Here is a 12,033-nt window from a genome sequence, read left to right as displayed (position 1 = left end):
AGGGCTTTTTTTTTTTTTTTTTTTAATTTTCTAGTATTTCTCTGGAAATTTAAGGGGCACGAAATGCACAGACTAATTCCCTCCTCCTCCATGTAAAGAGTCTGTGACCTTTTGGGTAACGATATAATCAAGTACTTGATGGCATTTAAAAATTAAACATAAAGTTAAGTGCCTCTGCTGGGAAGGCTGCTATAATATATAATTGACACTTCTTTGGGTCCCTTGAAACAGGATAAAAAAATAATTAAACCATTGAGGTATAAATTACATATCCTAAAATTTATTTAAATAGAGTTTATACAATTGTGCAACTATCACCACAATCCAGTTTTTTTTTTTTTTCTTTGTTTTAAGCAGAATAAAATGTTAAATAACGCTAGAGGTCTTAAGGGGCTCCCACCTTCCGGGGAAAATGCTTGGATTTTGTTCGAAAACAATTTTATTTGAATTGCACCCAGCTGTTTGCGTCTCTTAATGGACGCAAACTGGTCCAGCCCTCAGTCCCCGGGGAAGCGCTTTCCTTTTTCTCGTATCAATAGATTGGAGGCCTTAGGGTACGTATATTGCAAACTCCGAGTTCCGGGCGCGCACGGGTCGAGCCGCGGGGTCTGAGCCGCGCGGGCCGCCGTAGTCAGCTGCTGCGAGCAGGAAGTGTCCGAGCTGCGGGCGGAGACTGCACCATGGCCCCGGACCCCTGGTGAGCCCCGGGTGAGGGCGGCAGCGCGCGGACGGTCTCGGGGGAGGCCAGGCTTCCGGGGAGCGGGTGATCGCTAGGCATTGGGGACGGCAGCCTTTCGGAATGAGGGGTGGGGTAGCAGGGATCCTTCTGCCGCCGAGAGCCGGGGGTTGAGGGGCTGCGCTCCTCCGCATCCCGCCGCCACTCTCGGTCCTGCAGGGGTGGCTGGGGTGGGAGACGCGGTGTACACTTGGGGGAGTTCCAGCGCCAAATCTCTTGAGCCGCATCTCCATCCTGGTGGTGGAGCTGGCTAATGCAGGCTTCCCCGGGACTCCTGTGAAAGTGAAGCACAGAGTAACCTTTTTTGTGGAACGCCAGTCCCTCTGGTGAATTTCCTTATTTCGCCGGTAGCGAAACCGAGGTTCAGAATTCACGGGAGTCCGCGAGTTAGTAACCAGTTGACGCTGGGGTCTAGATCTTGTGCGCCCTTCAAAGAAAACTAACCGGAATCTGGGAAGGAAATTATGCCTGCTGTTGATAAGGTATTATATCCTCACCTCAGTATCTACAGCAGCAACTTATGCAGTAAAACAATAGCCGAGAAGAGTCTTTTATTCAACAGTCAAGTCCCTAGGACTGAATGATAAGAGACATAAATTCCGATCCAAGGAACCTACTGCAATAGCATATTTACTTGAGCTTTTTGTTTACTAATTAACAACCCTCTAGCTCTACAAACTTCTTTTTGGAGAATATGTCTCACATTAGTACTTCTAACATAGTTTATAGTTAAGTTGCAGACAGTCTGGATATTAATAGATTAACTTTGCAAGATCAAAGTTAATCTGCCTAGGATCTGGATTGTCTGGACCAATGGCTTAACTAATTCCATACTATTTTTTTTTTCACCTAATTTTAACACCCTGATAGAAAAATTTAGAAAATACTGAATATTTGCAGAGGGAAAAAAAAAATCTTTAATTCTATCTGGAATAATTGCTGTTGTTGACTTTTTAAATGAATTTATTACTTTGTATAATATATGTATGTATATAATGTATTTTATAGAAACAAGGGCCATTCTATGTATCACAAATATTCACCGAAAACACAATCTTTATGTTGCTTAATAGTGTATTATGTGAATAACCATGATGGAGTGTGATTTAATCATTGTACCTTTGTATGTTTTAAAAAAAATACTAGGGTTTTTTTGCTTTTATTTTTTTTTAATTGGGAAGACTGCCCCTTGGAACCATCTCTCACTTCCTTGACTTACTTCCTTGACTCCACTTCCTAGAAGTGGAGCTACTGGGTCCAGGAGTATGAACATCTTTAAGGCCGTTGATACAGATGGCTAAGTTGCCCTCCACTTCATGGAGGCTAATTCCCTCATTTTACACATAAGGTAGGAAATACAGCTCAGAAATAAGGTAGAGGTCCCAGGGTATCCATTTAGGTGGGTGGAAACTATCCCCAAACCCCTAGGCCTCTTCCACGGTTAATGTGCAAAAATGCGGATAATTTCTCCTGCTACTCTCAAGTAGTTTAACTTAGCAGCTTCTCATGTTTGTTGAAAGTGAAACACTGGGGGACTCTGCTGTGCTCAGTCAGCTTCCTTGCAAAGTGGGCTGCTGATCAGGAGAGCAGAAGGGAGTAGGGGATGGGACTTAGAAAAATCTAGAAAAACAGACTTGATTACAGCTTAGCCCTCCTGCTATCGAGAATCATGTCAGTGATGCTTTACTCATGTTTAGAAGTAGAATATGACTGTTACTCTTTTAATGGCCTATCAAAGCAAATGGTAAGCTCACTGTGTAATAGAAATATCGCATGGACACTGTCTCTGAACAGGCTCTTTGCTAAGTTAATCAGCTTTGCCACTTTTTCCCTCTCCATTCCAGTTCCTCAGCCTCTGTCATGGTGTCACCATCCTCTTAGTCTCTTAGACCTAAAAAACTCTAATCATCTACTTTTTCTTCATTCCTCCTATCAGATTATTGACTCATCTCCACGATTTTTATTTTTTTCTTTTCTGCTGTTGTCCAATCCTTTTTAGCCTTATGGTTTACAGAAAGTAAATGTTGGTGGCTGGTTATGGAGTTGAATAGCTGGAGAAGCCTTCTCCTGGTCTCCTGCCACTCTTCTTTCATTCCCAGTGATTTGTGCACGTGGAGTTCAGGTTACTTTTCTAAACTAGGACCTTAGGCACCTGTGTGCTTGATTCCATCATGAGGTTGCCCAGTGGTTCTCAAGCTGTGCTATAGATTGGAATCTCCTGGGGAGCTTTACAACGCCTCACGTCTAGGGCAAGCCCCCTGCCAGTTCAGTCAGAATGCTTGGGGTATGAGGAAGCTTTAAAAAACGTCCCCAGTGATGGAAGGGGCTTCCAAGGTAGCTCAGTGGTAAAGAATCTGCCAGCCGATGCCAGAGATGCAGCTTGGATCCCTGGGTGGGAAGATCCCCTGGAGAAGGAAAGGGCAACCCAGTATTATTTCCAGTATTATTGCTGGGAAATCCTGTGGACAGAGGAGCCTGGCAAGCTACAACCCATGGGGTCACAAAAGAGTTGGGCACAACTGAACACTTGCAGACCAGACAGTGATTCACATGTGTAGAAGAACTTCAGAACCAGTTTGTAGAGCTCAGGCGAGAACACAAGGATTAGGAGCAAGACAACTGGGGTTTTGGCCATAAGCATTTCACATAACCTCTTCAAGGCCTCACTTTCTCTGTAAAAGTATACCCCACAGTTCTCAAATTCCCTCAAACCTTATTATTATGCTACTCAAGGCTCTGCAGAAACCATCTTCAACTCCTTTCTGCCATCTTGTTCTTCACTGTCCTACCCAGGACCACCCCTGAGCCGACCATGCCAGGCTCTTTCCCTTCCTTTCATCTTTGCTTGCTTCCTGTGCCTCTCACGTCCTCTAAAAGGTGCTCCTCTCTCTTGCTGGAGTGAGAGCCCTGCTTTGACCTTGTGGTGCAGCCCAAGGTATAACCTCTTGGCCCAGCCTTATCAGGTCCAAGTGTCTTGGCCAGTAATTTCTGTTACTTCTGAACTCCGGAAATACGCACTTGTCATTTCTACTCCTCGTCTGTCAGGAGGTGTGTTACACCTTATTATTGACTTGCGTTTATGTGGTCTGGGACCACAGAGCCAGACCTAAGAACCTCTTTTCATTGATGACGACATGGAGGGGAAATGGGGAAATGTGGCAAAGTCGGGGCCAGCACCCAATTTTTCTTATCAGCCTCCTGTTTCCTTAATTATGTATTGGCTTATATCACCTGCTCACTTTTGGTATACATGAATATATCAGATCAGATCAGTTGCTCAGTTGTGTCTGACTCTTTGCGACCCCATGAATCGCAGCACGCCAGGCCTCCCTGTCCATCACCAACTCCCGGAGTTCACTCAGACTCACGTCCGTCGAGTCAGTGATGCCATCCAGCCATCTCATCCTCTGTCGTCCCCTTCTTCTCCTGCCCCCAATCCCTCCCAGCATCACAGTCTTTTCCAATGAGTCAAGTCTTCGCATGAGGTGGCCAAAGTACTGGAGTTTCAGCTTTAGCATCATTCCTTCCAAAGAAATTCCTTCAGAATGGACTGGTTGGATCTCCTTGCAGTCCAAGGGACTCTCAAGAGTCTTCTCCAACACCACAGTTCAAAAGCATCAATTCTTTGGCGCTCAGCCTTCTTCACAGTCCAACTCTCACATCCATACATGACCACAGGAAAAACCATAGCCTTGACTAGACGAACCTTTGTTGGCAAAGTAATGTCTCTGCTTTTGAATATGCTGTCTAGGTTGGTCATATACATATGGGCTTCCCTGGTGGCTCAGGGGTTAAAGTGTCTGCCCGCAGTGCGGGAGACCTGGGTTCGATCCCTGGGTTGGGAGGATCCCCTGGAGAAGGAAATGGCAACCCACTCCACTATTATTGCCTGGAGAATCCCATGGACGGAGGAGCCTGGTGGGCTACAGTCCACGCGGTCGCAAAGAGTCGGACACGACTAAGCGACTTCACTCACTTACAGTACATATGTAAGTTAATCCTGTTACAGAGCCAATTTGCTCACCAGTGGACAGTAAAGCCAATCTACTGACCCCTGGCGGTGGTGAAGGGAAGTGCAGCATTTATCGCTGCCAAGCAAGGAGTCCTGGTAGCCACTGCTCCAAACATGCAAATTCCTTCCCCGCCCCGCCGCCAGGGGGTCGCAAAGAGTCGGGCAGGACTGAGGCACTAACACTTTCATTTTCAGGGAAAGATTTTTAAAGACGGGATGAGGAGTTTGTGGGGTGCGTGATCAGCTCGTGGACATTCTTCTGATTGTGGTGATGAGGTAATTAAGAATCAGCATCATCAACCTGTGGTTCCAAAACTGGTCTGGGTTCTACAGGCTTGGGGGGCCGGGGTTGGGGACGGTTAAAATCGTCTGCCTGCTGGGGGTTTCAGCATCTGCAAGACAGCTTGAAGGACATGGCTCAGAAAAGGTGGCTCTTCTACCACCCTTGAAGAGGAAGTAAAGGTCCTTGACTTTGCTTAATGGCTAAACTATTCTTATTTTGTCTCGCTTGAGTGTTTTCCTTTCTTTCTGCATTTTCTTTCTTCTCAAAATTTACTCTTTGGAACTCAAGGAAGGCCTAGGAGGCTAAAGCTTTTCTATAGACAAGAGGCAGGTGGAAGACATGGAGGTAGGGGTCTATTCCAGGAAGGCTCCATAGGTTACACTACCTCACTGGATCCTTATTAAATTTAAAATGTAAAGCTCTTAGCATGGAACCTGACCCAGATCAGGTACTCAGTTGTTAGCCATAGTTATCATTACTATAGTAAGATTCCTCAGGGAAAGGACTGGAAATTGTTTTTTTCTCTTTGTTTAGAAAGACATTTGCCAGGTCCCCTCAGTGTTCAGGTGACACATGGGGATTCAAAGATTTTAAGAAATGGCTTGTTTATTTTTTTCAGACAAAAATTGGAACATTAGATTCCACAGGAGATCTAAATATTGTTTATTGGCACTGGAAAATATTTCTGTCATGTATTCATAGTCTCCACCCTTTAGAAGACGTGAAATGTCTATACACACTTAGATATTTTCTGAAACAGATAAAAAGTGAAAAGGCTCTTAGCAAAGGAAAAATTAAGGGACTGTTAGACATTCACTGTGAGCCTTTCAAAGCCCTCACCCCTGTTGAATAGCAAACAGAAGCTCAGGATGTGTTTCGAGAGAATTCCTCTGTCAGGTGGGTGTGTGTCCTTTGTCCTCAGAGCATTATGTTACCTGTTGTTCTGTAGGGCTCTTCCCTAAATAGCTGCTCTCCTGGCCTCTCACTCTCCATCCTTTTATCCTGCCTTATTTTCTTTCTTCAGTTCAGTCCATTTCCTCAGTCATGTCTGACTCTTTGCGACCCCACAGACTGCAGCATGCCAGCCTTCCCTGTCCATCACCAACTCCCGAAGTTTACTCAAACTCATGTCCATTGAGTCAGTGATGCCATCCAACCATCTCATCCTCTGTCGTCCCCTTCTCCTCCTGCCTTCAATCTTTCCCAGCAACAGGGTCTTTCCATTGAGTCAGTGCTTCGCATCAGGTGGCCAAAGTATTGGAGCTTCAGCTTCAGCATCAGTCCTTCCAATGAATATTCAGGACTGATTTCCTTTAGGATTGACTGGTTGGATCTCCTTGCTGTCCAAGGGACTCTCAAGAGTCTTCTCCAACACCACAGTTTAAAAGCATCAATTCTTCGGCACTCAGGTTTCTTTCTAGTCCAACTCTCACATCCATACATGACTACTGGAAAAACCATAGCCTTGACTAGAAGGACCTTTGTTGGCAAAGTAATGTCTCTGCTTTTTAATATGCTGTCTAGGTTGGTCATAACTTTTCTTCCAAGGAGTCTTTTAATTTCATGGCTGCATTCACCATGAATTGCAGTCACTGCAATTTCATCTGCAGTGATTTTGGAGTCCCCCAAAATAAAGTCTCTCACTGTTTCCATTATTTCCCCATCTATTTGCCATAAAGTGATGGGACCAAATGCCATGATCTTAGTTTTCTGAATGTTGAGTTTTAAGCCAGCTTGTTCACTCTCCTCTTTCACTTTCATCAAGAGACTTTTTAGTTCTTCTTTGCTTTCTGCCATAAGGGTGGGTATCATCTGCATATCTGAGGTTATTGATATTTGATATTTCTCTCGGCAATCTTGATTCCAGTTTGTGCTTCATCCAGCCCAGCGTTTCTCGTGATGTACTCTGCATATAAGTTAAATAAGCAGGGTGACAATATACAGCCTTGACGTACTCCTTTTCCTATTTGGAACCAGTCTGTTGTTCCATGTCCAGTTCTAACTGTTGCTTCCTGACCTGCATACAGATCTCTCTAGAGGCAGGTCTGGTATTCCCATCTCTTTCAGAATTTTCCACAGTTTGTGGTGATCTACACAGTCAATAAAGCAGAAGCAGATGTTTTTCTGGAACTCTCTTGCTTTTTCGATAATCCAACGGATGTTGGCAATTTGATCTCTGGTTCCTCTGCCTTTTCTAAATCCAGCTTGAACATCTGGAAGTTCACAGTTCACATACTATTGAAGCCTGGATTGGAGAATTTTGAACATTACTAGCATGTGAGAAGAGTGCAATTATGCAGTAGTTTGAGCATTCTTTGGGATTGGAATGAAAACTGACCTTTTCCAGTCCTGTGGCCACTGCTGAGTTTTCCAAATTTGCTGACATATTGAGTGTAGCACTTTCACAGCATCATCTTTTAGGATTTGAAATAGCTCAGCTGGAATTTCATCACCTCCACTAGCTTTGTTTGTAGTGATGCTTCCTAAGGCCCACTTGACTTCACATTCCAGGATGTCTGGCTCTAGGTGAGTGATCACACCATCGTGATTATCTAGGTGATGAAGATCTTTTTTGTACAGTTCTTCTGTGTATTTTTGCCACCTCTCCTTAATATCTTCTGCTTCTGTTAGGTGCATACTATTTCTGTCCTTTATTGTGCTCATCTTTGCATGAAATGTTCCCTTGGTATCTCTAATTTTCTTGAAGAGATCTCTAGTCTTTCCCATTCTATTGTTTTCCTCTGTTTCTTGGCACTCATCACTGAGGAAGGCTTTCTTATTTCTCCTTGCTGTTCATTGGAACTCTGCATTCAAATGGGTATTATATCTTTCCTTTTCTCCTTTGCTTTTCACTTCTCTTTGTTTCACAGGTATTTCTAAGGCCTCTTCAGACAGCCATTTTGCTTTTTTGCATTTCTTATCTATGGGGATGGTCTTGATCCCTGTCTCCTGTACAATGTCACAAACCTCCATCCATAGTTCATCAGGCACTCTATCAGATCTAATCCCTTGAATCTATTTGTCACTTCCACTGTATAATTGTAAGGGATTTGATTTAGGTCATACCTGAATGGTCTACTGGTTTTCCCTGCTGCTGCTGCTGCTGCTGCTGCTAAGTCACTTCAGTCATGTCCGACTCTGTGCGACCCCATAGACAGCAGCCCACCAGGTTCCCCCGTCCCTGGGATTCTCCAGGCAAGAACACTGGAGTGGGTTGCCATTTCCTTCTCCAATGCATGAAAGTGAAAGTAAAGTGGCTTAGTCGTGTCCAACTCCTAGCGACCCCATGGACTGCAGCCTACCAGGCTCCTCCGTCCATGGGATTTTCCAGGCAAGAGAACTGGAGTGGGATGCTATTGCCTTCTCCGACTGGTTTTCCCTACTTTCTTCAATTTAAGTCTGAATTTGGCAATAAGGAGTTCATGATCTGAGCCACAGTCAGCTCCTGGTCTTTTTTCTGCTGACTGTATAGAGCTTCTCCATCTTTGGCTGCAAAGAATATAATCAGTCTTATTTCAGCATTGACCATCTGGTGATGTCCATGTGTAGAGACTTCTCTGGTGTTGTTGGAAGAGGGTGTTTGCTATGACCAGTGCGTTCTCTTGACAGAACTCTATTAGCCTTTGCCCTGCTTTATTCCGTACTCCAAGGCCAAATTTGCCTGTTACTCCAGGTGTTTCTTGACTTCCTACTTTTGCATTCCAGTCCCCTGTAATGAAAAGGACATTTTTTTTGGTTGTTAGTTCTAGAAGATCTTGTAGGTCTTCATAGAACCATTCAACTTCAGCTTCTTCAGCATAACTGGTCAGGGCATAGACTTGGATCACCATGATATTGAATGGTTTGCCTTGGAAATGAACAGAGATCATTCTGTCGTTTTTGAGATTGCATCCAAGTACTGCATTTTGGACTCTTGTTGACTATGATGGCTACTCCATTTCTTCTAAGGGATTCTTGCCCACAGTAGTAGATAAAATGTTCATCTGAGTTAAATTCACCCATTCCAGTCCATTTTAGTTCACTGATTCCTAAAATGTCAACGTTCACTCTTGCCATCTCCTGTTTGCCTTGATTCATGGACCCAACATTCCAGGTTCCTATGTAATATTGCTCTTTACAGCATTGGACTTTACTGCTATCACCAGTCACATCCACAATTGGGTGTTGTTTTTGCTTTGGCTCTGTCTTTTCATTCTTTTTGGAGTTATTTCTCCACTGATCTCCAGTAGCATATTGGGCACCTACCGACCTGGGGAGTTCATCTTTCGGTGTCCTATCTTTTTGCCGTTTCATACTGTTCATGGAGTTCTCAAGGCAAGAATACTGAAGTGGTTTGCCATTTCCTTCTCCAGTGGACCACATTTTGTCAGAACTCTCCACCATGACCCGTTGTCCATCTTGGGTGGCCCTGTACGGCATGGCTCATAATTTCATTGAGTTAGACAAGGCTGTGGTCCATATGATCAGATTGGTTAGTTTTCTGTTTTTTTGTGGTTTTCAGTTTGTCTGCCATCTGATGGAGGATAAGAGGCTGATGGAAGCTTCCTAATGGGAGAGACTGACTGAGGGGGAAACTGGGTCTTGTTCTGATCGTGGGACAATGCTCAGTAAATCTTTAATCCAATTTTCTGTTGATGGGTGAAGCTGTGTTCCCTCCCTGTTCTTTACCTGGGGCCATACTATGGTGGAGGTTACTGAAGATAATGGCGACCTCCTTCAAAAGGTCCCATGCATGCAGTGCTACACTCAGTGCCCCCAACCCTGCAGCTGGCCGACCCACGCCTCCACCAGAGACTCCTGGGAAAGTCTGGGTCAGTCTCTTGTGGGGTCACTGCTCCTTTCTCCTGGTTCCTGGTGCATACAAGGTTCTGTTTGTGCCCTCCAAGAGTCTATTTCCCTAGTCCTGTGTAAGTTCTGGCAGCTCTATGTTGGGTTTAATGGTGACCTCCTCCAATAGGGCTTATGCCATACCCAGCTCTGCTGCACCCAGAGCCTCTGCCCTGCGGCAGTCCACTGCTGACCTGTACCTCCACAGGAGATACTCAAACACAGTTCTGTCTCAGTCTCTGTGGGGTCTCTTGAGTTCATTGTTTGCTGTATTCTCCCATGCCTGGAGCAGTGCTGAGCTCTCCAGAAATCTTTGCTGAACGTTTTGTAAATGAATGCATTGGGATGCTTTATCAGCGGCCAGAGAGCACAGTGGTTAGGAGCACAGACAGGCTCCAGCACAGAGGCCAGGCAGCCGGGGTTTGCTGCTGGAGGAGCCCATTGGGCAAGTGGCTCTACCTCCCTGTCCTTGATTTTTCTCAAGTATATGCTGGGGATGGGGACCCAGCTCCCAGTGTTCTTGTGTGGGTGGAGTGAGTTATTACAAAGGAAGAGTGGAGACCGAACCCATCCCATAGTGAGTTACCATTCACTGCGTGTACGCCTTCACTGCCCCTCTTATCATCCTCCCTGCCTGTTCACTGTCATGACTAGAATTACACACTGCAACTTTAGATTACGCTGACATTTCCTTTAAGGAACTTTCAACATGTCTGTCCCTTTATGACTCTGACGCAGGTTCTCCACCTACGATTCTACCTGCCAAATTGCACAAGAGATTGCCGAGAAAATTCAGCAGCGAAATCAGTATGAAAGAAATGGTGAAAATACAACCAAGGTAAGGCCAGGAGAGACTGGGCCCTTCAGAGGATTTGTTTGAGCTCTGAGGTCTGAAAACTCTCCCCTTTCAGAGGCTGTGTGTGTAACAACCTGTGTGTGTCAGTCACTCAGTCGTGTCTGACTGTCTGTGACTCCATGCACTGTAGGCCCACCAGACCCCTCTGTCCATGGAATTCTCCAGGCAAGAATATTGGAGTGGGTTGCCATAGGTCAAATGGACATTACAACCAATCCATTCATTGTTAACTTAATCACTGAGACCAAATGAAGCAGGGCATCTCTTTAATTTCTCCTATTTTATCTTAAAAGCTGCTGACAGTTTTATAGTCTAGTTCCAGAGTTGGTACACTGTCCCCCAGGTGGTAAATCTATCAGGCTCTGCAGAACAAGAGGCAAGTTCTCACCTCTTTGAGTAACCATTCTCAACAAAACGATGATAGTCTTTTTTCTTTTTTTACATTTTACGTTTAAACATGATCATCCTTTGCTTTCGGGCTGTAAAAAAGACAGTGGTGGGATTTGGCAAGGTTTTTTTGAGCAAATCCTGAGTCCATGCCAATTCCTTTGATTCTAATCCAGCATCACAGGTTTCTTTGTAACTTCCCCATTCCAAATTAATGTTTTCCTTTTCCTGCAGTGAGAACCCCGATTTCCACAAACATTGATATGTTCTTGCTCATTTGGTCTCTCTTAGGAGTGAAAGTCACTCGGTCATGTCCGACTCTTTGTGACCCCATGGACTATATAGTCCATGGAATTCTCCAGGCCAAAAACTGGAGTGGGTAGCCTTTCCCTTTTCTGTGGGATCTTCCCAACCTAGGGATTGAACCCAGGTCTCCCACATTGTGAGCAGATTCTTTACCAGCTGAGCCACCAGGGAAGCTCAAGAATACTGGAGTGGGTAGCCTATCCCTTCTCCAGCGGATCTCCCTGACCCAGGGATCAAACCAGAGTCTCCTGCATTGCAGGTGGATTCTTTACCTGCTGAGCTACATGGGAAGCCCGGTCTCTCTTAAAGTTTATACAAAAAAGTTTTCAGAATCATTACAGAAGCACCACTACATATGCTAAGTGTAGTTTGAGTCTCTTTATTGTTATTTTTAAAATTTAGAATATCCCACTAAGGATACTAAGGTTATTCTGTTTTAAAGATATGAGAATTGATTATTTTTTTCTGTATCTTATGCTCTCCTCTGTGTCTATTGATACTCATTTTCAGGGTTTACTTTTTTCTCTGCCCTTAAATTTTCAATATGTAAAACATTTATATAGTACAGAAGTCATATTATATATAAAGGTGTACTCAAAGTCTTGTCTCCATTCCACCCTTTTTCT

The 12,033-nt window shown here is 44.5% G+C and overlaps 1 protein-coding gene across 9 annotated transcripts in view; it reads left to right on the top strand.

Annotated features, from left to right (window-relative positions):
* The first annotated feature begins 637 nt into the window (after positions 1–637).
* Positions 638–12,033, top strand: part of STX8 (syntaxin 8) — a 208,377-nt gene continuing 196,981 nt past the window's right edge. For 3 of the 9 annotated variants that reach the window (XM_005220387.5, XM_024980384.2, XM_024980385.2), the window contains exons 1-2: positions 644–697; positions 10,597–10,696. In XM_005220387.5, the coding sequence (XP_005220444.1) occupies positions 681–697; positions 10,597–10,696 (117 nt within the window). In that variant the 5' untranslated portion in view covers positions 644–680. 9 annotated transcript variants of the gene reach the window in all.

Source organism: Bos taurus, chromosome 19 (assembly GCF_002263795.3).
Source record: "Bos taurus isolate L1 Dominette 01449 registration number 42190680 breed Hereford chromosome 19, ARS-UCD2.0, whole genome shotgun sequence".
NCBI classification, from domain to species: Eukaryota; Metazoa; Chordata; class Mammalia; order Artiodactyla; family Bovidae; genus Bos; species Bos taurus.
This window is presented reverse-complemented; position numbering and strand designations above follow the sequence as displayed.